Source organism: Myotis myotis, unplaced genomic scaffold (assembly GCF_014108235.1).
Source record: "Myotis myotis isolate mMyoMyo1 unplaced genomic scaffold, mMyoMyo1.p scaffold_m19_p_3, whole genome shotgun sequence".
In the NCBI taxonomy this organism is placed as follows: domain Eukaryota; kingdom Metazoa; phylum Chordata; class Mammalia; order Chiroptera; family Vespertilionidae; genus Myotis; species Myotis myotis.
In genome coordinates, this window is record NW_023416335.1 from 192,860,602 (window position 1) to 192,887,225 (window position 26,624).

At 50.3% G+C, this 26,624-nt stretch overlaps 1 protein-coding gene across 2 annotated transcripts; it reads left to right on the forward strand.

Annotated features, from left to right (window-relative positions):
* Positions 1-695: 695 nt before the first annotated feature.
* On the forward strand, positions 696-24,417 carry SCNN1A (sodium channel epithelial 1 subunit alpha). 2 transcript variants are annotated; one of them, XM_036296460.1, is made up of 13 exons: positions 696-1,384; positions 2,061-2,424; positions 11,248-11,515; positions 12,487-12,677; positions 17,692-17,795; positions 18,174-18,337; positions 18,787-18,885; positions 19,137-19,254; positions 21,913-21,991; positions 22,122-22,179; positions 22,329-22,384; positions 22,544-22,619; positions 22,965-24,417. In XM_036296460.1, exons 1-13 carry the CDS (start codon positions 1,312-1,314, stop codon positions 23,343-23,345), a joined length of 2,031 nt encoding a protein of 676 aa, XP_036152353.1. In that variant the 5' UTR covers positions 696-1,311; the 3' UTR covers positions 23,346-24,417. The 2 variants fall into 2 exon arrangements, with proteins under 2 accessions (XP_036152353.1, XP_036152352.1); XM_036296459.1 differs by lacking the exon at positions 696-1,384 and adding an exon at positions 1,391-1,893.
* The last annotated feature ends 2,207 nt before the right edge of the window (positions 24,418-26,624 follow it).

The following is a 26,624-nucleotide window of genomic DNA, read 5'->3' on the forward strand; positions in this document are numbered from 1 at the left end:
AAACCAGCCAGGGCAAGCCCAGGGCTTTTATCTCTGCCACTAGAATCCTCCTCTTCCTATATTGCAGGCCTGTCTTCTTCCACCCTGTATCAGTGCCTGTGCTGGGCACGTCAGCGGGATGCCCGTGCCTGCTCCTCTGAGGAAGCAAGGAGGAAGGAGAAACCAGTGAGCACACTCGGGGCTGCTTGCTGAGGGTCCACAAGGGGTCGACCTCTCGCTCTCACAAGGGGCCTGGGCTGTGTGGATGGGTATCCTGTGCCTGTTTGGACCCTCTTATTGGGCCTGATTCTCTGATCCTTCCCTCTCTGCCTGGTATTTTACTGTTTATGCTCTTGCTGGATTAAGTTTGGGAAGAGACTTTGGAGGAAAAGCCCCGACAATGAGCGTTTCCTTCCTTCCAGGGCTGGTGTAGACTTGGCCATGCCTGCCCTCTTCCTCCCAGACATCCAATGCGACTCACATCCCTCCCTGCCCCCTCAGTGCCTGCTGTCCCTGGGCTCCGGGTCTGTGCCTAAGTGCTCCGGCCTGTCCCCTACCTGCCTCTCAGTGCCCACATTCCTGCAACCCCGTGACCACAACAGGGGACATTACACATTCCTGGTCTGGCAGCCAATGGTGTAAAAAGGAACAGAATGTCCCAGGGCCCCGCCTAGCCCCCAGCTTCACCTGGGCCCCTCCCCGGCCTGGACAAGGTAGGGGGTGATGGTGAGGAGTCAGGAGGGAAGAGGATAAACCAGGAGGGAGAGGCAGAGGGGAGCTTCGTGCTGAGTGCCAAGAGGTACTCCCACTAGAATCCTCTCCACCACCTGGGGGGTGAGGCTGACCTGTGGGTGCCCTTGGAGGGACTCCCCAGGGAGGGGACCTAGCTCCTGGAAGCCCACTTGAGGCTCCCTCCATTGCTCTCCTGCAGGAGAGGGGAGAGCCCCTTTGGGGCTGGCTCCCGCCTTTTCACCTTCCTCTCTCTGCCTCTCCTCCATGCCCCCTCCCAGTCCTTCCTGCATCTGTCTCCCTTTTTCTGCCTTTCCTGCTCTCCTGGTCTCTCTCCCTTAGTCTCACAGTCCTGGCTTGTCCGTTTTCCTCGTTTTTGCCCTCCTAGCTTTGTGTTTGGGATCCTTCTCCCCAGTCAAGATTTCTGACTCTCACTTGCCAGTCTGTTCCTTGCCTGTCAGCTTCCTATCACTCCCCAGGCCGACTCTGCTTCTCTGTCCCTACTCCCAGGTCAGCCCTCGGGAGTCCTCCTCCTTCTGGTTCTCGCAGCTCAGACTCCTCCTCTGACCCTCCCCCGCTCTGCCCTGCTCACCTTTAATTGAGATGCTAATGAGGCTTCTGTTGCTTCCACCCCAGCCGGCAGGCGGGCTCCCAGGCCGGTCTCTGCACCTGTCAGGTGAGGGGGAGGAGAGGCTCTTGGCTGCCAGATTCAGCTAGAAAGGAACCAGTCCCAGTCCAGTCACAACTTGGGAGTGGGGAGCAGGTGGCAGCCAGGACTCCTGGAGACCTGCCATCCTTGGGACCTGGGACAGAGGGAGTCAGGACACAGCGAGTCAGGACACAGACCAGGCAGGAGCAGGACGGGAGACTGGAGGAGAGAACCTGGACTGAGAGGGGAGAGGGGGAGGAAGAGGAAGAGAGGCAGGATCAGAGAGCCTGGCACACAGAAGAGCCAGTCGAGGAAGGAGAGAGTTGGGAAAGAAACCCAAGAGAAGGAGAGAGAGGTGGGGGGAGAGGGAGAGAGAAAGAGACCAAGAACGGGACTGACTACTAAGCAGAGGCTGATGGCTGAGGAAACGAAAAGGGAGGTTCTGGGACTGAAACCAAAAGGTGACCTTATCAGGGAAGCAGAGGAGAGGCCACTCCAGCGAAACCCAGCTCCAGCTCTGGCCCTGGCTCCATCAGGTCAGCTGGCTCCTGGGCAGGTGGAGGGAGGGAGGAGTGGGAGGTGGGCATGGCCTGGAGCAGCCTCTCTCTGGGGTCAGGCTGATGATGGGAAGGGCACTTGGAGCCAAGAACTCTGCCCTGACCCTGACCCTGACCCTGACCCTGACCCTCCACAACTCACCAAGGGCTCATGAAGGGAGACAAGTGCGAGGAGCCGGGGCCAGACCCCAAGCCCGCGGCAGCCCCCCTGCAGCCCACGGAGGAGGAGGAGGCCCTGATCGAGTTCCACCGCTCCTACCGAGACCTGTTCCAGTTCTTCTGCAACAACACCACCATCCACGGCGCCATCCGCCTGGTGTGCTCCCAGCACAACCGCATGAAGACGGCCTTCTGGGCCGTGCTCTGGCTCTGCACCTTCGGCATGATGTACTGGCAGTTCGCCCTGCTGTTCGAAGAGTACTTTAGCTACCCTGTCAGCCTCAACATCAACCTCAACTCCGACAAGCTTGTCTTCCCCGCCGTTACCGTCTGCACCCTCAATCCTTACAGGTCAGTTGGGCTCCCCACCACTTCCTGGTGCCTGCAAGGGTGGCGCAGAGGGTACCGAGGTGCCCACTGGGCAGGCAGACCCTCAGGCCCAGGGGTAGAAGCCAAAACCGTCCCCAGGCAGACCTCCCTTTGGGCCAGATTGGGAGCTCCCCACTTGCTGGGCTGGCAGTTCTTTCCAGTGGAGTTTTCCTAGTGTCCAAGGCTTATTCAAAGTGTGGTTGTTGGACTGACAGTGCCTTCCTCCTCCCTTCCTCCTGCAAGCAGTAGGGGGCGCTAATGAGGGCAAGGTGCTGCTAACTTCCCAAAGGGCAGGGTGGAGGTCATCCCCAGCCTTTCCCTGGAGGCAGAGGAGAGCAAAGAACAGGGCCTCCTCCTCCAGAGAACCTATCTCAGGTGCTATGGCACGGATGGTGGGAGCTGGCAGGGGTTAGACCAGCCGTGAGCAAACTACGGCCAGCGGGCCGGATCTGGCCCGTTTGAAATGAATAAAACTAAAAAAAAAAAAAAGACCGTACCCTTTTATGTAATGATGTTTACTTTGAGTTTATATTAGTTCACACAAACACTTCATCCATGCTTTTGTTCCGGCCCTCCGGTTCAGTTTAAGAACCCATTGTGGCCCTCGAGTCAAAAAGTTTGCCCACCCCTGGGTTAGACCCTGCTATGTCTGTCTTGGGTCAGATGGGGAGTTTGTGTTGGAAAAAGCAAAATGAGGGATGGCGGCAAAGCAATGGTGAGCCTTGAGACTGGGGGTGGAGAGTTAGGGAGCCAGAAGGAGAACAGGACAAGATAGCTGTTCCCCTGTTCCCTTGTCCAGCTGGTTGCCCAAAGACCCAGGCGAAAACGGGGAGGTGACCCCTGCCCAGGAACCTGGGTGTGTCCTGAAGTTTTGGGTTTCATCAGAGCTTTTTGCCAACGTTTGGTCTGGAAGCCAGAGCGGGTGGTAAACTGTGGAGAAGAAAGGAGGGTGGGGCTGGTGTTTATATGTACCTTGTATTTGTGGTCACTCAGCCATGCAGCACGGTGGGAACTCCTGCCTCAAGCCAGACACAGTGCTAGGCACCTGGCAGATGGGCTTCTTAACAATTCATACAATTTTCATGGAAGGCCAGATAGTTTGCCTGGTACGGGGAAAGAAAAAATGGAAGCGCTAGGCATATAGACAAATGCCTGCAGCGCACTGTGCTAAATATAATAAAGATTGTGTGAGGTCTAGGCTCTACCTTCAAGGAGTGGAAGATTGATGGGTGCGTGTGTTTGCAATTGTGTGAGTGTGTGTATGTGGGTGAGCAAACACATTGGGTGTGCGTGCAATGGAGGATTGGGTTTGGTCACATGTTGGCGGTGAAGGTCCCATATATTCTATTGTACCCAAAGGTGTGTCTTGGGCTAATAAGGATTGGGACGTCCTGTCCTGCAGGGAAAAAACTGCTGGGCTGTTTTGTAGAGTGTCCAGGGTAAGGGGCCATATACTACGAAGCTGCTCTATGCACCAGGCACTACTGAGTCCTCTACAGGCCCCTCCTTTAATTCCCCCAACAATCCTCCAGGACAGGTACTATTAATATCCCACTGGACACTTGAGGAAACTGAGGCAGAAAGAGACAACTCACAGGGCCACAGAGATAGTAACTGAGCTGTGACTTACCCTCTGTTTGCCCGATCACAAACCCCTACCTCTTCTCAATACCCAAGATGCGGGACGTAGAATAAGTGAAGTTTCCTGAGATGTTTACATGCCATTTCCCAGTTCTTTATTATTCCTCCCTCAGCCTCTTTTCTCTTCCCTGGGTAGCCACTGGCTTTGCTCCTCTTCTTCCTGGCCCTCTGTAGCTCTTCTGCCCTAATCCTTCCCCCATTTCCCCACCCCTCATCGCCTTTAGCCTTGGTGGAAAGGAGGGACACTGGACTGCTCTGAGCCAGCAGGGAGGGAAGGGCTAGCAAGCAGGAGGGACAACAGGCAGAGTAGTAGGTGCTCAAAAACTACTGTAGTTGAAAGATGTAGGTGAGAAATGGAGAGGGCAGGGGTGAGTCTGTTGAGGCCTGCATATTTGCTAAGGTTCTGTTGGGTGCAGGCCCTGGACAGTCCAGGAAAAAGCCTCAGAGAATGAAAACCAGAACCTCTGCCTCCATGTGCCTGAAGGCCGGGAGACAGGCACCCATACAGAAAGAATCCCTTGTGCCCGGCCGGTGTGGCTCAGTACTTGAGCACCGACCTATGAACCAAGAGGTCACGGTTCAATTCCTGGTTAGGGCACATGCCCAGGATGCAGGGTTGATCCCCAGTAGGGGTCGTACTGGAGGCAGCCCATCAGTGATTCTCTTTCATCATTGATGTTTCTATCTCTCTCTCCCTCACCCTTCCTCTGTGAAATCAATTTAAAAAAAAACAAAAGAAAAAAAATCCCTTGTGCATGATGGGCTGGGCTGCTGCAGGGCCTAGTGGAGAGAGCACCCAGGAAGGGAGGGGAGTCAGGGGAAGCTCCTCAATGCAGAGGAAGGTTATTGAATACCTACTATGTGCTCGACCGGATACTGGATGCTTTACAAGCACTACCTCATTTAATCCCGACAAGCCCATGGAGGCAGGCGTTATTATTATTTCCATTTTGCAGAAGAGGAAATGGAGGCGAAACAATTGAGCAAGGTCACACAGCAACTAAAGCAACAACAAGAGCACCAAGAGCTAGAACTTATATAAACTTAATATGTGTCAGACAAATTAAATTCTACATTAATTATTTAATCCTCACCACAGACCTCTGAAGTAGGTACCAGTATTACTCTTATTTTATAGAAGAGGAAACTGAGGTGAAATAACTTGCCCAAGTTAACACAGGAAGCAGGTAGTAAACCTGGGATTAAAAAACAATCCCCCCGCCCCCATCCCCAGAAGCCAGTGCCTCCCCGGTTAGCAGCCAAGTAACAAATCAAATGTGTTTGATTTCAAAGCTCTTTCTCCCATTGCACTTTGAGGGGCCAGGTAGAGGCATCGAGTGTTGAGGGGGTGGAGGGAGGAAGGGCAGCTGGTGAGAGTCCCTGGGGAACAGCAGCAGTAAGAGGAGGGGGTACTAGTCAGGAGTACAGGAGGGAGGGGTCTAGGGCTGTTGGCTTCTGTTTAAGAAGAGAGGCAGGAGTGGGTGGATAAGTTAATGCAGCCTGGTAGGTAGTGACCCAAGTGTGAATCATGCTGGTGGCAGGTGCAGGAAGCAGAGGTGAGATGAATGACGCCTACGGGGAAGAAGGGAGGAGGTGGGAATCAGTAGACAAGGTAACTGAATGAGGCAAAATCAGACCAGGGATGCCCACTTAGTGGCAGCTGGGCAGGGCCAGCAGTGAGGGAGGAAGGAGGAGGAGGTGCAGGATTCTCGGCTGCTTCGTAACTTCCAGGAAAGGGGTAAAGGCTAAAGACCTACCACTCTAAGCAAGGATGTTCTAAGAGTCCAATGTAAAGGGTCAGCCACTGTGGTTCCTTTTTTTTTTTTTTTTTTGGCCAACACTGGAGAAGGTTTTGTTCACCCAAGAGAGAGGGCCAGTCTTCCCATCTATGGAAAACAGAACATAACTTTTCATCCAATTCTTAGAAGGATTTAGGCTTGAGCTATGGAAGGACTTGAGATTCTTAATAATGGAGGAGGTCATGGACACTCCGGAGATGGCAGAGCAGAAGGCAGGGCAGCAGGAATGGGGTGAGGAGAGGGGCTGTTCCCCAAAGGCAGAAGCTGCAGGGAGGGAGGGCAGGAATCTGAGCTAGGTCTTCCTGTCCCTATCCCTGGTGGGGAGATCTACACTTTCTGCAGGATCCAGAAACCAGGGTCTGGGGTGGCAGGCCTAGCAGGGACAGAAACCCAGACCTTAAAGCCGACTCCTCCCACTGTCCTTTCAGTGATGGGCTCAGGAACCTCACTACCTCTGGGAAGCTGCTGTAAGAAAGTTCTTCCTCAGTTAAAGCTGCAGCTGACCTCATGATAGTATCTACCCTCTGGTCTTGGTCCTGTCTCTTTGAAGCAACCCTAAAGAAATTGCCTCCTTCTTTACCCAGCAGTCATCAGCTCTGTTGCCCCTAGGAGAGCAGAAACTGTGTCACAGCTTGCAAAGTCCAAGATTGCTTTCTGATCCTCGTAGCCAGCTTGTTAGGTGAGGAGGGAAATACCACCCTCGAAGCAGATGAGAAAATGGAGGCTCTGCGATCACTTAGCTGTTAAGTGGAGGGGTCAGAATTGGAATCTGGTCTTAGGATCCACTTTTATTAAGAAGAGAGTCACACGATAGATGCCTGGCAGGCAGTGCTCCTGTGTCTCCTTAGCGTTTTCTTCTCCAATCATAGTGATAGTAGCAGTAATGATAATAAGAACAACAGCAGCAGTTGTACCGTGCCTACTCGGCCAGGTGTTTTGAGCTGTACTACTTTTCATATGTTAGCTCATTTCATTCTCATGGCAACTCCATGCAGCAGGTCCTATCAATACTCCCATTGTATAGATGGTGAAACAGAGGCACAGAGGATAAGTAACTTCTCCAAGGCTAACTGCCTAACCTGGCAAGGTTATGAGCCTGGTTAGAACTTAGTTCCTGTGTCTTTTCCCTGGATGAAATGGTTTCTAGAGCTCTCACTACCTAGTCGCCTATCCTCTGAATAATTATTGGTTTGCGAGCATCTATTACTCTTTTTTTTTTTTTTATAAAGGCCATCAAAAATTTTGGTTGCCTCCCCCAAAAAAATTGGGAGAGAGAGAGATGTGAGCATCTATTACTCTTAAAATGTCACAGCCAGGGCTGCTTCCACGTGTGATCTGAGAGCTCAGAACCAACTCTGGAGGGGAGGACTGTCCCCAGGGGGATCACAGGTGAGGAGATGCTGTGGTGCTGGCTGGGTTCATATAGGGGCCATGGTGGAGGGAGCATGTCTCCCAACCTGGGAGACAGATTGGAGGTGCTGAGATGTGGAGGAGAATGGAGCTGGGGAAGTGAAGACTTCTAGGTGATCCTGGAGGAAGGAGGGCTAGGTCCCCAGATGCACATGGCAGGGGAGGAAGCTGGTGAGTTTCCTGTGCCCAGTCCTGTCTTGTACTTCCAGAATGCTGACTGAGAGTGCTCAACTAGGGGCTGCCTGGTGGGTGTGTGTGCAGGATGAGGGTTTGGACTAATCCCAAAGTTGCCTGTTGAGCATGAGGATCGTGTGAGAGAAGATCACGAAGGGGAAAGAGGGAGGGAGGAGGAGACATAGGTAAGAAGAGAACAGGGTATCAACCCCAAGGCTCCCAGTGTCCCTGACCATGCCAGTCTGTCCTGGGTGGAGAAGAAGGGCTGGAGGGGAGATGGCCAGCTGCCAGGAAAGATTTTGCTGCCTAGTCTTAAGTGTTTCCAAGCCTCAAGGCAGAGTACTAAAAACAGCTGGGGCCATGGAGTCCAAAAAGGCTGGGTTCATATCTTACTCTCTGTACATCCTAGCTGAGTGACCTTGGGGGAAGTTGCCTGGTTGATGGGCCTCAGATCCCTCAACTGTAAAATGGAGATAGTAATGCTTGCCTGATCGAATTGTGCAATGGTTCACCACCCCCTCTCCCCAGTGCAGGGCTGCCAGAGCAGATGAAAATGAGGGTGGTGATCATGACCTGGGTAGGAGGTCAAGGTTAGAAGGGCTGGACTGTCTTGCTGAAGCCCTCTTGTCTGCATTCTACACCCCCGCAGCCCTGGTTAGTTCTCACCTGGGTCGTCCTTCTTGCAGGACATGATCTGATGTAATCAGTGGTTTTGGTCAGTGGGCAGTTTTTTAATGCTAGGTGTTAACTGAAAGGGAGGGAGAGTTTCTTTATTGAAGGGGTGATATGGGAATACTTCTTGCTGCCTCAAGCTAAATACTGTAAGGGGAGAGAAGCAGAGGTTGGGGAGTGATGGCATTTTGTATGAGCCTGGGGGCCTTGTCACAGGTGGGAGTCCAGGAGCTGGTCAACAAAGGCTTCTTTGGAAGAGGCAGGAGGGAGGTGAATATGAGGAGGGCCACTGAAGGGTGAGCCTGGATTGGCACAGCATGGGCTCAGTGGAGAAGAGAGATGTGGCTTGAGAAGTGATAGACAGCTTGGAGTTGGTGATGAGAATGAGGGAGGTGCAGGAGGCAGAAGAGGGGCACAGAGGGACTCGAGACAGGTTGGGATGGGGGCTCAGGCAGGGATGTGATGGCTCATGTTGTGGAAATAACTCCAGCTAAGTTGGGGCACCTGGATCCTTGCAATGTGACTACAAGGAAGACATTTGGGCTTCTGGGTCCGGTCTGTGTCTTGCTGATATTTGATGGCCTCTTCACTTTGTGTCACTGACTATTTTCTCATTTAACCTCTGAAAGCTTCATATGTAGGCAGATTTAGTGTTAGGCCCATTTTACAGATGAGGAAATAGGTTGGATTCAGAACGTGTCCTTACAACATCACACAGTTAGAAAGTGCGACTGGGACACCAGGACCCACATCCAGCCGACTAACTCTGGTGTTCTTTCTGGGGCACCTTTACAACTTCCTGAAATAGCCAGAGCTGGTAGGGACACAGTGAAGGGCAGTGTGATGGTTAGAGAGCTTTCTGACCCATTTCCGCATTGTGTGACCTTGAACAAGTCACCTGCCTCAGGTTTTTCATCTGTAAAAGGGAATGGCAATAGTATTAGCTAACAGTGGCTAATAGTATGCTGAATACTCTGAAGATTACATTAAATAATGTACATTCTAATACCACAGTGCCTGGCTCAATAAGTACTAACTATTACAGCTATTCTTTTAATTACCAGTAACAAACAAATCTCTCAGAATATCACACACACACCTTCAACCTGAGCTACATTTTCTCCTATTAGGAGATGAGGCTGCAGCTGGAGCTGCCAGAGGTCTTTATATTTCAGGAGGAGTTCTTCCGTAGATATTTATCCTCCAAATATCTGCCTATCCCAAGGTCATGAAGATATATATCCCAAGGTCATGAAGATATACAGTATATATACTATATCCCACGTTCAAAGGCTGTTAAATCATGTTGTTTACCCATATCTTCAGAAAAAAAATCACTTCTACTGTTGTGGAAAACAACCTGCTTCCCTATTTATAATGGTCTGGCCCTCTAGCAACTTCAGCGCGAAATTATAGCTAATTTGCCTACAAACGTCAGGTGGTCATAATAATCTGGCCACTCAGTGTATATCTTTGAGAATCTTTATGGTTCTGAATTTTATGCTTGGGTCTATGCCTTAATTTTTGGGTATGGACTGAGGTAGAGGTTGAAGATCATTTTTTTCCTCCAGTACAGTATACGGATTGTTCCAGCACCAAATGTTTAAGAAAAGTTATTTTACTGCCTCATCTGGTGTGGCTCAGTTGGTTGAAAGTCATCCCATTCACCAAAAGGTCACTGGTTCAATTCCTGGTCAGGGCACATACCTAGGTTTTGGATTCCCCAGGTCGGTGTGTGTGCAGGAGGCAACTCATCTATTGCATTGATGTTTCTCTCTCTCCCTCTCCCTCTCCCCTCCTCTCTCTCTCAAATCAATAAACACACACACACACACACACACATTTTCCCCATTGAATTGGACTGGTGCTTTAGGAAAAAATCAGTTGACCATATATGTGCGAATTAATTTCTGGACTTTATTCTGTTCCATTGATCTACTGTCTGTCCTTACATAAGTACTACCCTATTTTGATTATTGTGGTCTTACGGTAAGTCTTAAAGTCAGGAAGAGTAAGTACTTCAACTCTGCTCTTCTTTTCTAAAATTATTTTGGCCTTTCTGAATTCTTTCCATTTTCATATAAGTCTTAGGACCAGCCTGTCAATGTCTTTAAAAAAATGTTTGCTGAAGTTTTTATAGGGATTGTGTTGAATCTAAAGATCTATTTGGGAGACATCTTAACTCCATTGAGTTTCTGATCCATAAACATACATAACTCTCCATTTTTTTGGTCTTTGCACTCAGCAGGATTTCTAGCGTAGAGGTTGGTCTTGCACATCTTTCATTAAATTTATTTCTAGTATTTGATGTTGTTTATGCTATTTAATATGGTGTTTTTATGATTTCATTTCCCAATTTTTTGTTGCTAGTATGTAGAAATATGATCAATCAATTTTTGTGTATTGATGTTGTATCCTGCAACCTTGTTTAATGTATTACTTCTAGGTGTGTGTCCGTGTGCGTGTGCGTGTGCGTGTGTGTGTGTGCTGTTTGGAAGGTTCTATCCCTAAGGCCCTGCTACTCTGTACTTTCATGATAGAGACGGTAAGAGGACCAGAATGAGGAAGAATGTGATTATTTATGCTGCACAGTGTTTAACTTAGGGAGTTTGGGCCCCACCCAAAACTCATTAAAATCTAATCCTGGTGGGGAGGGGCAGTCAGTGTGCAGCACTGGTATTTTTTGAAGTTCCTCGGTAGAAGTGCAATTGAGAACCCCTGGTTTAGAAGGTGCGGGTGGCAGACAGGACCAAAGGCCAACCCCCTCCGCCCCCACGAGGGGATTCGGGTGGGATGAGTGAGGGGCCCAGATCAAGGCCCTCTTCTGTCTCGGGGAAGGGTACATAGTTCCGGGTTCCCTTCTAGGCCGCGGCGAGTGGGAGGACAGCGCCTCATTGGCGGGCGCCGCCTGCCTCTCCCTTTCAATAAACAGGACACTGGCCACGATAAATGCCGTCACCGCTGGGGCTCACTGTCGCCTCCGCTAAACCCGGCGGACACACCTGTCCACCCCCCTCCCCCCGCCTCACCAGTTTCAGAGGAGGAAACTGAGGCCCAAAGGCCAGGCGAGGCTGCCCCCTAGCCGACCCTTTCCCCATCGCCCCTCCAGGTACACGCAAATGAAAGGGGATCTGGAGGAGCTGGACCGCATCACGGAGCAGACGCTCTCCGACTTGTACAAATACAACTCCTTCAACACCCTCGGGAGCCACCCCCGCGGCCGCCGCGGCCTCCGGGAGACCCTGCCGCACCCCCTGCAGCTCCTGTGGGACCCGGCCTCGCCCCACGCGGCCCGCAAAGACCGCAGCGCCGCCTCCAGCTTGCGGGACAACAACCCCCCGGTGAACTGGAAGGACTGGAAGATCGGCTTCAAGCTGGTAAGGCCCCGCCCACCGCAGGCCCCGCCCCCGGCCACCACAGGCCCCGCCCCTCCCCGCTCACAGGCCCCGCCCCCTGATGGCCCGCCCCCGGCCCGGCGAGCGCAGCCCACGCCTTTCCGGTTGCGCCCACTCTCCGGACCCCGCGCCCTTTCCCCACCCGCCTCTGTTGGCTAGTGATGAGCCAGCGATTGTCAGCTGGCTGTCAAAATTAATACATTTTGAAAAATAAAACGAAATAACATCTCTCTGAGCGTCAGCTTGTGGGGTCTATCCTCTCCGGGGGCTCTGTGGGAACGTTTAGGTGGCCGGAAGTCAAATCTGCTGTGGAAAATGCCCCTTTCTGAAATACAGGTCCCCCTGGTGGGACTTATTTGGGAACCTCCAGTGTGATAGGGAACCGGGGTTTTGCAGGTCTCAGGTAGAGAATCAGGAGACTGTGAAAACGCAGACTTTAAATGTGTTTCAATGAAAAATTTTAAAAAATAGAGAAAGGCCATACCACCCTGAATGTGCCCGATCTCTTCTCTAAAAAAAAAAAAAAAAAAAAAAAAAAAAAAAAAAAAAAAGAGAGGAAGAGGAAGTGGGAGAGCAGCAGGGGGAAGAAAAAAGAGAAGCCTCCTTTAATCATAGCTAGCTAGTCCTAGCTCTATTGCTGGGACAAACCTGTTGGTCCCTCAGTCTTCCCATCAGTGAAATGGGGAGAAGAATCCTTGCTCCACTCTCTGGCAGAGACTGTATACATGACAGCTTCTGGTCTCCTTGGCCTCCCACTCCCTTAATCCCATGCCCTCTGGTCCACTCTCCTACGGGCTTCTGCTCCTCTCTGCCTTCTGTTCTGGTCTACTCCTGGTTCCCCACTCCTGTCTGTCAGTCCTCAGGACCCCAGACCCTTCAGTCCTTGATCTTGGCCCTGCCCTGCTGCCTGACCCCTGCTGCTGGCCCTCTGACGCTCTGGTCTCTGTTTCCAGTGTAACCAGAACAAATCCGACTGCTTCTACCAGACATACTCATCAGGGGTGGATGCGGTGAGGGAGTGGTACCGCTTCCACTACATCAACATTCTGTCGAGACTGCCAGATTCCTTCACATCCCTGGAGGAGGACAAGCTGGGCAACTTCATCTTCAGCTGTCGCTTCAACCAGGCCTCCTGCAGCCAGGCGTGAGTCTGTCTTGCCTGCCTCTGTGCTCCCCACCCCTGGTGTCTCCCTCCCAGAGCCAGCCTGAGGCCCAGCAGGAGTGGCACCCAGGAAATGCTTGTTGACTAAATAAATGCCTGTACAGAGGAGGGGATGCATTGACCTCAGGTCCACACCTCTGTCCCCTGGATCATTCTGTAAGACTTCTGCTGCTCCCTGCAGGGCTGGGTCTGAGTGAAGTAGCCTCAGATGGCTGCCCTGGGAAGGTTGGGGTGGAGGTCCAGCTTTGAGAAACCAAGAGCTGGAGGCATGGTTCCCTGTCTATCTAAGGCCTCTTGCTCACTAGCATCAAACTCAAAAGTGCCCAGAAGGTCGTCTGGTTCCATCCTCCACTTTCTCAGATGAGATGGGCAGGCATGTGGTGGAATAGCATGGACTAAGTGAGGGGTTACACCTGAGTTCCTGCTTTGGCTCTGTTACTTCCTGACCAGGTGAACCTGGGCATTTCAAATCACTCTTCAGAACTTGTTTGTTTGTAAAATGGGCTGAAAATGAGGTTTATTCAATGTTCATACAATGAATAGTTTTGACTGTCTAGGCCAGTGGTTGGCAAACTCATTAGTCAACAGAGCCAAATATCAATAGTACAACGATTAAAATTTCTTTTGAGAGCCAAATTTTTTAAACTTAAAACTATATAGGTAGGTACATTGTTATTAACTTAATTAGGGTACTCCTAAGGTTTAGGAGAGCCACACTCAAGGGTCCAAAGGGCCGCATGTGGCTCGCGAGCCGCAGTTTGCCGACCACGGGTAAGCTATGTGCCAGTCACTGGTCTAAGGCATTTGGGATGCATCAGAGAAGAAAACATATAGAATCCTTGCCCTTTTGGCACGTTTACTCCAGTGATGAAGATGGTGATAATATACATCTCCAAGTGCATGAGATGTCAAATTCTAGGGCACTTAGTAAACTACAATGAATGTTGGGTCTCATTACTCTGTACTCAAGCAGAAGTGACTTGCCCTAGGCCACCAGGCCAGCCCTAGTTTAAGGATTCTTTCCCCCAGGGATTCTTTCTGTTAAGATTCCTGCCATAATGACCTTGTAAAGAGGTCATGGCAGCTGCTAGCTCTCTGAGGGCTGGGAGAGGCTAGGAGTAAGGGAAGTTTCCTTCTGTAGTCTCTGGCTCCTCCTACCCCCACCTTTCCCTCCCTGATTCGGATCCTTAATTTTCAGGTGCCATCTTCTTGCCTCTGCCTGGCTGAGGAAGGGTGTTGAGGCAGCCTCTCCACTCTACAGGGAGCCCTTCCCTGCCATGTCGCTGCCGAATGGCAGCAGGGCCAGGTGTCACCTGCTTCTGCCTCCACCCCTCACCTGGCACATACACTCTGCCCAGCACACGATTTTGTTCCTGCCTCTATCTAGTCTTGTGTTTGTTTGAGGACAGGAGCTGCCAGGAAGTGGGACAGTAGCAGCACCTGAGCCTGGATCAGCTCACAACTGCCACCCATTCTCTCTAGCTATCTGTCACCTTCCCACCGATCCTTTCACTCTGCCTGTCCTATGCTCCTACCTCCCTATCAATGGAAAGACCAAGGTTCATCTCAGTGTTGATGCTTAGGTCACTTCCTTAGCTCAGAGCCTCATTATTTCTCACCTAGGTTATTGTTACCACCATCACCACCCCCTCCCAATTTGCCTTTCTATATCCTCTCTTCATTCTGTAATCACAGGAAGCTTTATACATTACTGTTCTTACTTCAATTCACTGTATTTAACTGTGCCAGTTAGTCCTGTTTAATATCCTTCAACATCTCTCATGGCCTTCAGAATCAAGTTGAAGCTCTTTATCATGTCGTTCTCACCCAACTCTTCTCCCTAATGTCAGGCACCCTTTCCCCTTCTCTCAATATTTTTTTATTTAATATATATTTTTTTATTGATTTCAGAGAGGAAGGGAGAGGGAGAGAGATAGAAACATCAATGATGAGAGAGAATCATCGATCGGCTGCCTCCTGCATACCCCCTACTGAGGATCGAGCCTGCAACCCAGGCATCTGCCCTTGACCCTAATTGAGCCTGGGACCCTTCAGTCTGCAGGCCAACGCTCTATCTATTGAGCCAAACCAGCCAGGGCTCAACATTTTTTTCTTTTTCTTTCTTTTTTTTTTTTAAATATATTTTATTGATTTTTTACAGAGAGGAAAGGAGAGAGATAGAGAGTTAGAAACATCGATGAGAGAGAAACATCGATCAGCTGCCTCCTGCACATCTCCTACTGGGGATGTGCCCGCAACCCAGGTACATGCCCTTGACCGGAATCGAACCTGGGACCTTTCAGTCCGCAGGCCGACGCTCTAGCCACTGAGCCAAACCGGTTTTGGCAACATTTTTTTCTTTAAAAACAAATTTATTGAGATATATTTCACATACCATTAAAACCATCCTTTTAATATATACCATTTAGTGTTGTTGTTGTGTGTGTGTGTTTTGGTATATTCAAAGACTTTTGCAACCATTACCACTAATTTTAGAACATCTTCACCCCAAAAAGAAAGCCTGTATTGATTAGCAGTCATTCCCTATTCCCTCCTCTCCTCTAAGCCCTGGAAACCACTATTCCACTTTCTGTGTCTATAGCTCTTTCACTTAACATAATGTCTTCAAGATTCATCCATGTTGCAGCAGGTATCAGTACTTCATTCCTTTCAGTGACTGAATAATATTCCATTGTATGGATATACCACATTTTGTTTATCTATTCCTTAGCTGATGGACTTTTTGTGCCCCCCCCCCCCCCACACACACTTTTTGGCTATTATAAATAATGCTGCTATGAACATTCCTGTATAAGTTTTTGTATGGATATGTTTTCATTTCTTTTAGGTATATACCTAGGAGTGGGATTGCTGGGTCATATGGTAATTCTATGTTTAACATTTTAAGGAACTGCCAGACTATTTTCCAAGTGGCGGTGCCATTTACATTCCCACCAGCAATGTATGAGAGTTCTAAATTCTTCACATCCTCCATTTGTTATTGTCTGTCTTTTTTACTTTAGCCATCTTTTTTTTTTTTTTTTTAATTGATTTTAGAGAGAGAGAGGAAGGAAAAGGGGAGAGAGAGAGAGAGATTTGTTGTTCCACTTATTATGAAGGCACTTGTTGGTTCTTGTATGTGCCCTGACTGGGGATCAAGTAACACTCTAACCAACTGAGCTACTTGGCCAGGGCTGATGTTAGCCATCTTAATAAATCCCTATAATGTTAATAGTAAACTTATATAGCTCTTCCTAAGTGCTAAGCACTGTTCTGAGAGTCATTTAATCCTCATAACATCCCTGTGAGGTAAGTAGTATCCCATTTTACAGATAAGGAAATTACAACACACAGAGATAAAGTGATTTCATTGGTCCCACAGCTAATACTTGTCAGAGCTATGATTCAAATATGAGTCATTTGGTTCTGGAGTCTGTGCTCTTCATGTTATGCTGCTTTTCATATATTCTTACAATGTACTTAGTGTGTATCCCTTTGTATCTGTTTTTGCACAATGTGTACGTAATATAAGTGGTGTGTTGTATATCTCATTTCACCTCTTACTTTTTTTACTAAGCTCTCATTTTAAGATCCATCCATGTTGCTGCATCTGCTCTGTTATCTGCTGCTTAATGTGCATCCACACATGGCACCTGTCCCCTCTACCACTGAGCAGGGCTCACAGGCCCCTCAGCCCTGGCCCCTGCTCTCTTTTATAGTTTCCTCTTCCATCACTCCCTGAATCCAGCCTTTGCTCTGGAAATGTTGACTTTCTAGTACTTCCCAGAATGTGCACCAATATTTCACACCTCTGTGCCTTTGTTCTTCAAGGCCAATGGGATATTCCAGATCACCTTGTTCCAATCTCCTTATTTTACAACTAGAGGCACGATGCACAAAATTCATGCAAGAGTAGGCCTTCCTTCCCCTGGCACTTGGGACCCAGGCTTCCCTCGAAGCCCCATCTTCGTCTGGCTAGTCATCCAGAAGGACATCTGGTCTAATTAGCATATTAGCTTTTATTATTATAGACTAGAGGCCCAGTGCATGAAATTCTTGCACGGGAGTTGGGGTGTCCTTCAGCCCGGCCTGCACCCTCTTGCAATCTGGGATGCCTTGGGCGATGTCCGACTGCTGGTTTAGGCCCAATCTCGCAGTCAGACATCCCCCTCGCAATCTGGGAACTGCTGGCTCCTAACTGCTGGCCTGCCTGCCTGCCTGATTGTCCCTAACCACTCTGCCTGCCTGCCTGATCACTGCTAACCCCTATGCCTGCCTGATCGCCCCTAACCTTCTCTGCCTTAGCCCCTGCCACTGCAGCTTCATCTGGAAGGACATCCGGAATGATGTCTGGAAGGTCATTAGGCTGTCTGGTATAATTAGCATATTACACTTTTATTATTATAGACGAGAAGAATAAGCTTAGAAAAAAATGACCTGCTCAGAGCCATGCAACCAGAACCCTACTCATTTTTGCCTTGGGATCTGATCTTCCTCTTCTCAGCTCCATGCTCACCCCTGGCCTTACTCTCTGCTGTTCCCTTCCTTTTCACTCATTTATTAACTATTTACTAACTGTCTCCTATATGCCAACAACTATGCAATTAACCCAGAGATGATACAGAGATGAATGGGATCTGGCTCCCATCTTTAAGGAGATCAGAATCCAAATGGTGAACTATGCTTTAGACATGTGAGAAGCTAGAGACACTGCAAGAGTCTCCACAATGCAACACAGTGACACAAGAGAGGTCACAAGGCCAGGCAGGTCAAGTGGCCTGCTGGGAGAAACCTGGGCTAGCAGGTAAATGACCTGGGTTTGACTCCCAAGTTTGTCATCACTGTTTGTGCCCCATCTTCCTCTTTTGTGCTGTGGAGATGATGCCCTCGCAGGCTGTTGGCACATAGTAGATGACCAGGAAACAAAAGGTTCTGAAAGTCCCTCCCTCCCTGGTCCCTTTTCTCTGTGACCCTTCTCTCTCTCCCTCCTGAATAGGAATTACTCTCACTTCCACCACCCGATATATGGAAACTGCTACACTTTCAATGGTGAGAACAACTCCAACCTCTGGATGTCTTCTATGCCTGGGGTCAACAATGGTGAGCAACACCCCATACTCTCAATCCCTGACCTCTGCCTCAGCCCTTCCTACTGCCCTGCCCACCCACATTTACCCACCTTGAGCTCCATCCTAGAGATACCGTGAGCCTCTGGGCATTGCCGTAATGTGCCTATCTCAGTCCAGGAAGGAGTCCTCACTGTTCTTTCTCCACTATGGGTACCACGTTGTCCATTCCAGGTGTGATAGGAACCCTGTCCCAGTCCTTCCAGCCCGCCCCCAGAATCCATCCATTTGTAGGTCTTTCTGCTTTGTTCTCCTTGGAGCATTAGGAACTGGGCAGAGTGGGAGGGTGTTTTCCATCCCCTAATGCTTTTCTAAGACCTTCCCCCAACTCTGTTCCCTCTACACACCGCAGGTCTGTCCCTGACACTGCGCACAGAGCAGAATGACTTCATCCCGCTGCTGTCCACAGTGACTGGGGCCAGGGTAACGGTGCACGGGCAGGATGAGCCTGCCTTTATGGATGATGGTGGCTTTAACTTGCGGCCTGGTGTGGAGACCTCCATCAGCATGAGGAAGGCAAGCATGCTGCCTGGGAAGCCTGGGAGGAGAGCCCTAGATTGGTGAGGGGCATGGGAAGTGGACTTGACACCCAGAGGCTGAGGAGCGGGATCATGCAGGCTGGGACCTTGAGTATGTGGAGGTCTACAGGAGCAGAAACCAGGGGCAAGGGGCTGGAAGAGTGGACACCAGGAAGAAGGGAGCAGAGGAGTGGGCCTTGGATGAGAGTGCTTAGAAGGGATTCAGAACATGCTAAGGATGCTGTGGGCCTGGTGTCCTTGAAAGTGGCACTGAGGTGGATGTTGGGGCCTCTGGGAGCATGTTTTGAAATGGGGAGGCAGACAGGAGAGGCTGGCAGGGTAGGAGATGCAACCTGAGACTGAGGGAAGACAGAGGATTCAGGAGGAGGCCTGGGCCACTTGCTCTGCTCTGCGACCTCTGACATCTTGGTGTGTGTATATTCACAGGAAACCCTGGACAGACTTGGGGGCAACTATGGAGACTGCACCTATAATGGCAGTGACGTCCCTGTCAAGAACCTTTACCATTCCAAGTACACACAGCAGGTGAGGCCAGTCTGTTTCTATGGCAACCATCTCCCAGGCCTGCACTGTTGGTCAGTCAAAATTGAAGGGTGTGTGTATGAGTGAGTGAGTGTGAGTGTGTGTGTGTGTGTGTGTGTGTGTGTGTAAACAGGGGAAAGAGGGATGGCTGTGCAGCACAGAGAATTGTTTGTCATTCCCTTCTCTGTCTCTTCTGGGCTGTTTGTGGGCGAGCGCAGGCCTGACTTCCTCCCCCCTCACTCTCCTCTCTGTAGGTGTGTATTCACTCTTGCTTCCAGGAGAGCATGGTCAAGGAGTGTGGCTGTGCCTACATCTTCTACCCACGGCCCGAGCATGTGGAGTACTGTGACTACAAGAAGCATGATTCCTGGGGTGAGAGTCCAGGAGGGAGCCCCTGGGCTGCCCATCGACCAGGCCTTTCCTGAGAGCCCTCTCCTCTTAGCACCCTCATCTGTGGGGCTGCTTCTGCCTCTCACTGGCCCTGATGAATTCTCCCTGTCTCTTGTTTTCCAGTCCTTAGACTGGCCTCTCTCAGTTTTCTACGCACTATCTGTGTCCCTCCCTCACAGTTTCTCCCCTTCTGTTTTGGCTTCTGTGTGTTTATAAAGGAACTAGAGGCCCAGTGCACAAAATGAGTGCCAGGGGCTTGGCTCTCGCAGCAGCCCCAGCTGCCTCACGGCCCACCTGCCTCCCACTGTCTGGCCTAATTAGCATGTTAGCTCTTTATTATGTAGGATGGCTCTATTTAAAATAACTTGCGGCATAAGGTGTGTGAAAAATCTCCCCGTTCCCTCTGGGGCCTGCTGAGGTTTCTGTGCACACTCTGTCTGTAGCTTCCTCATCTCACTCAAGGCTCCGGGCCAACTCACTGGGTGCAGGGAGGGAATACCAGAAGTTAAATGTGTCACTATCATTTTCTTACACATCCCATTTTATGTATGTTTTATAATGTACATAATGCATCAATTCAATAGTAGCAGGTATGTGCTTTATAAACCAAATACATATACTGGAGTTGCTTATTTAAGAAGTTTTTACCTCCAGGAGGGCACAATCAAAGAAGTTTGGAGAGCCCTGGAGTCTCCTCCTTATCCTGGTCTGGGAGTAGACAGATCCCCTTTTCTGTTCACTACAGCTGGGCTACTCAGCAGGGAAGCTGTGTGCTAGGAAGCCCGGGGAGAGAAAATCCTAAACAGGAAACCATGGAAACAGAGGGTTGGCTTTCCTGGTGCACATGCTCTTATTTGTCGCAGCTGACTGATCCTCCGGGGTCTCCTTCTCCCCAGTTCCCCTGGGACCAACTCTCCCCCTGCAGGTGGGTGGCTGGCCATTGCTGGAGGACACACACCTTCACACCTCTCAGGACGAGGCAGGGGCCCTGCAGACCCTGGAGTTCCGTGTCTGCCTGGCTTGGCTCTGTCTGTGTTGATCTTGCGGCCTCCTTCCTTTCCTGGGTCTGCTCCACCCAGCTCTCTCCCCTGCTGGACTTTGTCATTGTGGCCTCCCTTCCCGTGTCTCTGACCTTAGAAAATCATAGAGCATCCGAGCTGGCGTGTTTCCTCCTGGCCTCACCTTCTCCTCTCTCAGATAAGCAAGCTGAGACCCTGAGGGGAGACATGGCTCCCTGCCCACTGCTCCCCTCGCCCCCAAACAGTGATATCTAAGTGTTTGTGAGTTTGAAGATCTGTGGGAGAAAAATAACAGTACTGATTGCTGAGAAGCTGTGAGGAGGAGGGAAAGGCACTAGGTTAAAAATTCAGTCTGTTGCGTTTCCTAAGGACTGCTCACTCCCCAGAGAAAAGGGCCCCACTGTTTCCCAGTCTTCCTAATTAAAGATCCCCAGTCCTGGTAGGCTGAGAAATTTGGGTCAGAAATGAAGGAGGACTTCCAGACTGGGTGACTAAGAGTAGCAAGAAGGACAATATAACCTTACTTAGACTTTGGCAAATGGGGGAGAAAGGGAATCTATAAACCTACTGTTCTTTCTTTCTTTTTTTTTTGGTAACAGCTTTTTGAGACAATTCAACCCATTTAGAGTGCACAATTCAATTTTAAGGTAGTTTTAGGTTTTAGTATAGTCATAGAGTTGTGCAACAATGGCCACAGCCGTTTTTATCACACCAGAAAGAAACTTTGTACCCATTAGCACTCTTCAAGTTCCCCATTCCCTGCACCCGCAGTGCCATTCTCCCTCTCCCCACCCCCCCACCCTTGGCAAGCACTGGTTTGCTTTCTGTCTCTAGATTTGCCTATTCCGTACCTTTCATATATGTAGAATCATATAACCTATGGTCCTTTGTGACTGGGATATTTTCAAGATTCATCCATCTTGTAGCATGTGCAAGAACTTCATTCCTATTTATGGCCAAATAAAGTTCCATTGTAGGGACAGACCACATTTGTTTATTCATTCATCAGTTGATGGACATTTGGGTTTTTTATACTTTTTTTTTTTTTTTTACTATAGTGACTATGAACATCTGTGTACAAGTTTTTGTGTGAGCATATGTTTTGAAGTCTCTCGGGTGTATACCTAGGAGTGGAATTTCTGAGTCAGATCATAGCTGTATGTTTAAAATTCTGAGGAACTGCCAGACGGTTTTCCAAGGTGGCCGCACCGTTTGACACGCTCAGCAGCAATGTGGGAGGTTCCAGTGTCTCTACAGTAACACTTGCTGTTGTCCTTTTTTAAATTGAATTTATTGGGGTGACATTGGTCTTTTGTTCAATTATAGCCATTCTAGTGGACATGAAATGATATCTCATTGTGCTTTAATCTCATTACTTTACACAAGTGTTCCCATTCTTTCTGACTTTCTAACTTTTGTTTAAATCCTACACATCTTTACATAGATGTAGTGCACCCCCCCCAAAAAAAAAATTAGCTTAATTTCTTAAGCTGTTTTGGGTGCAGCCACTCAGGAGACATCACTATAATCTGGTACTCTTGGGAAGGGGGTGCCCCGGGATCTTGAGAGGCCTCTTGGGTGTGGGGCAGAGAAGGTTGAGGTGTCCGCTCTGCACCCACAGGCTACTGCTACTATAAGCTCCAGGGTGCCTTCTCCTCAGATCGCCTGGGCTGTTTCACCAAGTGCCTGAAGCCGTGCAGGTGAGTGTCCCCTTCGCCTGGACACAGGTTGGGCAGCGGGCTGCTTGGCTGGGTGGAATACAGGTACTCAGCTAAGCCTTTGAGTGGGAGAGCCCCACCCCCATTACTGAGTGCCTCTCTCCATTCCCAGTGTGACCAGTTACAAGCTCTCTGCAGGTTACTCGCGATGGCCCTCAGTGACATCCCAGGTAAAGTGGGGAAGGGGAAGGACAGGGGACGTGTGTATGACCCTGTGGTCTTCTCTGGGTATATGTATATGGGTGTGTTTGACCCCACCCCCAACTCTGTGAGCCTGGAGAGTATGGGTGGCCCCCTTGACATTCCAATTCTCTCCCAGGACTGGGTCTTCCGGATGTTATCCCTACAGAATAATTACACCATCAAAAACAAGAGGTCAGTCCTACCCTGGTCCCAGCCCCAAGAAAGAAATCCTTGGGAGGAAAATCAAATCTGGAAAGAAGGATTGATATAGGTGATTAGAGGAGGGTGTTTGTGAGGTTCCGAGAAGTTAATCCTCTGCCATTTCTTCCCACCCTCTCCCCTTCTCCAAAGAAACGGAGTTGCCAAACTCAATGTCTTCTTCAAGGAGCTGAACTACAAAACCAATTCTGAGTCTCCCTCCGTCACGGTACGTCCTGCCTCACTGAGCCTGTGATTTTCTGGGGGGTCAGGGAAAACAAGGGGTTGCCTTTGTTGGGCCAGAGTGTCTGGGCCTTGAAGGTAGGGGACCAAGGAGAGGGGTGAGGGAGAGAGGGTTGGAAGAAGGGGATCTTGGCTGGGGGATGAAGCCTCTTGGGGTAGTGGGAGGGAAGGGTGTGCCAGGTGGGTATGACTTGGACAGAAGGGGTCCAGGGGGCCACCGAGAGGCTGAGAGGGGTGGCTGAGGACCTCAGGTAAGGAGGGATGGGACTCCTCTGCCGGAGCCCACCCCGGGCCCTCTGCCCAGTGGTCAGTGTGCCTTTCGCCCTCACAGATGGTCACCCTCCTGTCCAACCTCGGCAGCCAGTGGAGCCTGTGGTTCGGCTCCTCGGTGCTGTCTGTGGTGGAGATGGCGGAGCTCATCTTTGACCTCATGGTCATTACATTTCTCATGCTGCTCCGGAGGTTCAGAAGCCGATACTGGTCTCCAGGCCGAGGGGGCAGAGGTGCCCAGGAGGTGGCCTCCACTCCAGCTTCCTCCCTCCCTTCCAGCGTTTGCCCCAAGCTCCCCTCCCTGGCCTCATCCCTGCCAAGCCCTGATACTTCCCCAACCTTGACCGCCCCTCCACCAGCCTATGCCACCCTGGGCCCCTGCCCAGCTCCATCCAGCTTGGCAGGGGCCAGCTCCTCTGTCTTCACTCTGGAGGAGCCCTGAGAGGAAACCTGAGAGGAAAGGAGGGTGTCAGCCCCCGAGGCAAGCAGCTTCCCTTGGTGGGTGGGGACAAACCTTGGCAGGATTAAAGAATGTTTTGGGCTTGTTCTCAGCTGCCCCAACTGCCTTTGGTGTGAAGGAGGAAAGCAGGGTGAATAAGGAGCTACAGAAATTACTTGGAAAACAGGGGCCACGGAATTTGCCCAGAATTGCCCTTGGCTTCTGCCCAGTACCCCCTGGTCCTGCCTCTAGGACCCTCTGGTTTCCTCATCCAAGTGGAGAGAAATCTCCTTTTCCCTTGGATCAGCCAAGTCAGACTTGGAGCTTTGACAAGGAACTTTGCTAGGAAACAAATGAAGACCAGAACAAAACACACAAGGGCACACAAAGGCATGCCCAGGTCTCCTACCCAAGGATGACTGAAGCCAGCTCTGACTGGCCCGGCCACACTGCTTTCCAGCGACACGGACGTTTGCTCCTCTTCTTGAAGTTGGGTGGGGAACCTTACCCAAAAGCACCCTGAGTTAGTTCTTGGGCAAGTCCCCTGCCATGACTCCCCAGAGTAGGGGCTGGAGTGAGACCAGTGCAGTAAAGGTTTGGCGTTTCCAGTTGGACCCAGGACTCTTCCAGCCTCATCCATACGCCTACCACCGCCCCCCCGCCCACCCCCCCACAGCCCATCCTAGCACTCTGCCTGTATCCTTCACACCTCTGCAAGTCGTCTCAAACTATTTCCTAAACCTGGAAGCTTTCCCCACCATTGGCTGGAGAACTCCTATGCATCCCTTAGAACCCTACACAGACACAACTACTTCTATGAAGGCTTCTGCCCCATCTTGTCTTCCCCAGAATTGATCACTCCCATAGTGCACCATAACATTGGTTGGAATGCTGATTTTGCGTTTTACTTTCCTGTTCATTTGTGTCTGCCTCCCCAACTAGACTGTGGGCTCCTTGTGGTCAGGGACTGTTGTTCATTTATGTAACCTCAGGGTCTAGCCCAGTGTCCGACTTGGAGCAAGTAGGCAGGCACTCAATAAATATTTGTTGCATAAAAAAATGTCTGGAGAGTTGAATGGGGTGCCCTATAGGGGGTAGGGAGTGGATCTGAGTCCCTGGGTCTCTGCTCAAGCTCCTAGGAGGTCCTGGGGTGGGGGTGAGGGAGACAGACTCTGACCCTCAGCTTCACTATGGAAATGACCATTCTTTGGGGGCCTCAGGAGAGACAAACTGTCCTGCTAGTTCCTCCATGGACATTGATGTGCATCTGTTATGTGCCCATCACCATGTTAGGGTGGGAGGGCAAAGACGTGGGCACTCCCCTCAGACCTACTAGGCAGTGCTTGGGATAACTCCCCCACCTCCCCCAGTCGCGTACTCCCTCATCCGTCCATTGTCTGAACGTCCTTTTCCTCCCAACTTTAGTTACCATCATCAGCAACCTTTCATTCCGTTCGCGGAGCACCCACCACTCACCACCCAGCTGCAACATAACGCCCTCATCTGCTCCCTCCCCATCAGCTGCACAGTTGTGGTGGAGGAGGATGAGACTCAGGCCACATTCTTCTGGACCCTCAAAGCCTGTGTATTCTCATTCTTGCATCATCCTAGAGTGAGAGCAGTGGGAATCCTCCCAGGTTATTTCTTAAAACTATGTTTTTTATTGATTTCAGACAGAGGAAGGGAGAGGGAGAGAGAGATAGAAACATCAGTGATGAGAGAGAATCATTGATCAACTGCCTTCTGCACACCCCCAACTGGGGATCGAGCCCACAACCTGAGCATGTGCCCTGACTGTGAATCAAACTGGGACCTCCTGGTTCATGGGTCAGTGCTCAACCACTGAACCACACCAACCAGGCCCTCCCAGGTTTCAATAGAGGAGAGACTGAGGGATGTCTGAGTGGACCCCGGGTTTTCGAGCCCCTGGTTCCTCCCCCCACTGCAGCATGACACTTGGAACCTAGAAGTTACCCTTCCTTGTCACTTTGCGGACACTTCCCTTACTGCCCTGATCTTACTCCCCTCAATTACAGTCTCCCTGTCCTGAGGAGCCAAGTGCATCTTGGGAAAAGAGGAAGAGATGGTGAAGGGAGTGGAGAGATGGATAAGGTTGTGACCAGGAACTGATGTGGTGCTTTCCGACTTCCCTTTCCTAGACTCAAGCTGATGAGAGGGAAATGGTGGTGTTACAACAGTCTCTTCCGTCAGAGCCCTCAGGCTCAGTCCGCCCTGTGTACTCTCTGCCACAGCCCAGCCTTGCCCCACCTGTCCCCAGCGGCCTGTCCTCTGGCTGGGGTGGGCAGTCCTGTTGGACAGCTGACCTGTTACAGATAATGGCAATCAGCTCCTCCCCACCTGGAGTTGTCCTGGCCTGTGGAGTTTCCACTCTGTGGGGTTTCCTTCTCTCCATCCCGTATCTATATGCTGCCCCTGGACCTCAGGGTTAGGAGTTAGAATTTGAGTGTTAGGGAGGATCCAGTTAAGTTGCCTTCTTTTCCTTAGCAGGAGACATAACTTGCTCAAGTTCATGATTCTTACAGAACCAGCCTGGAACCTGGGTCTCTTTCTATGACCCACAGAGTCAGGATGGCAGGGCTGCGGCTGCAACCCACATCATCCTCATCTGGAGTCAGTGCCCTTTGGATCACTCTGTACTGCTGTGGAGTGTGTGCGTGTGCGTGTGCGTATGCTTGTGCGTGTGCGTGTGCGTGTGCGTGTGTGTGTGAGAGAGAGAGAGAGAGAGAGAGAGAGAGAGAGAGAGAGGTGATGGGGCAGGGGACTCTGCCATCTGAAGCTCTCTTCTGTATCCTTTGCTCCATAGACCCTAACAACCAATTCTGTCATCCCCTAATTTGCTCCTCTTTGATTTCTCCATCTATCCCATTCTCTCTCTCACCATTATTCCTTCTTCTTTCCCTGGAAGAAATTTCTCCATGAAACTAGTTAGCTTTTCATATTCCTAGGTCTATCTAACTCTCACCATCTTTTTAAAAACAATTTTATTGAGCCCTGGCCGGTTTGCTCGGTAGTTAGAGCATCGGCCCTCAGACCAAAGGGTTGTGGGTTAAATTCTGGGTCAAGGGCACATACCTGGGTTGCAGGTTGATCCCCAGCCCTGGTTGGGGCGGGTACAGGAGGCAACTAATCAATGTGTCTCTCTCACATTGATGTTTCTCTCCCTCCCTCCCCCCCTTCCACTCCCTCTAGAGTGAGGATTAAAAAAAATAATAAAATAAAAACAATTTAATACCACATTTCTCAAAACTTTAAACTTATTGA

Excerpts from the sequence above, each read along its gene's own strand:
- SCNN1A (XM_036296459.1), top strand. The coding sequence starts at position 1,773 with ATGGCTGAGGAAACGAAAAGGGAGGTTCTGGGACTGAAACCAAAAGGT. Across the intron at positions 2,425-11,247 it reads TGCACCCTCAATCCTTACAG|GTACACGCAAATGAAAGGGG; the intron begins GTCAGTTGGGCT and ends TCGCCCCTCCAG. Across the intron at positions 19,255-21,912 it reads CAAGAAGCATGATTCCTGGG|GCTACTGCTACTATAAGCTC; the intron begins GTGAGAGTCCAG and ends CTGCACCCACAG.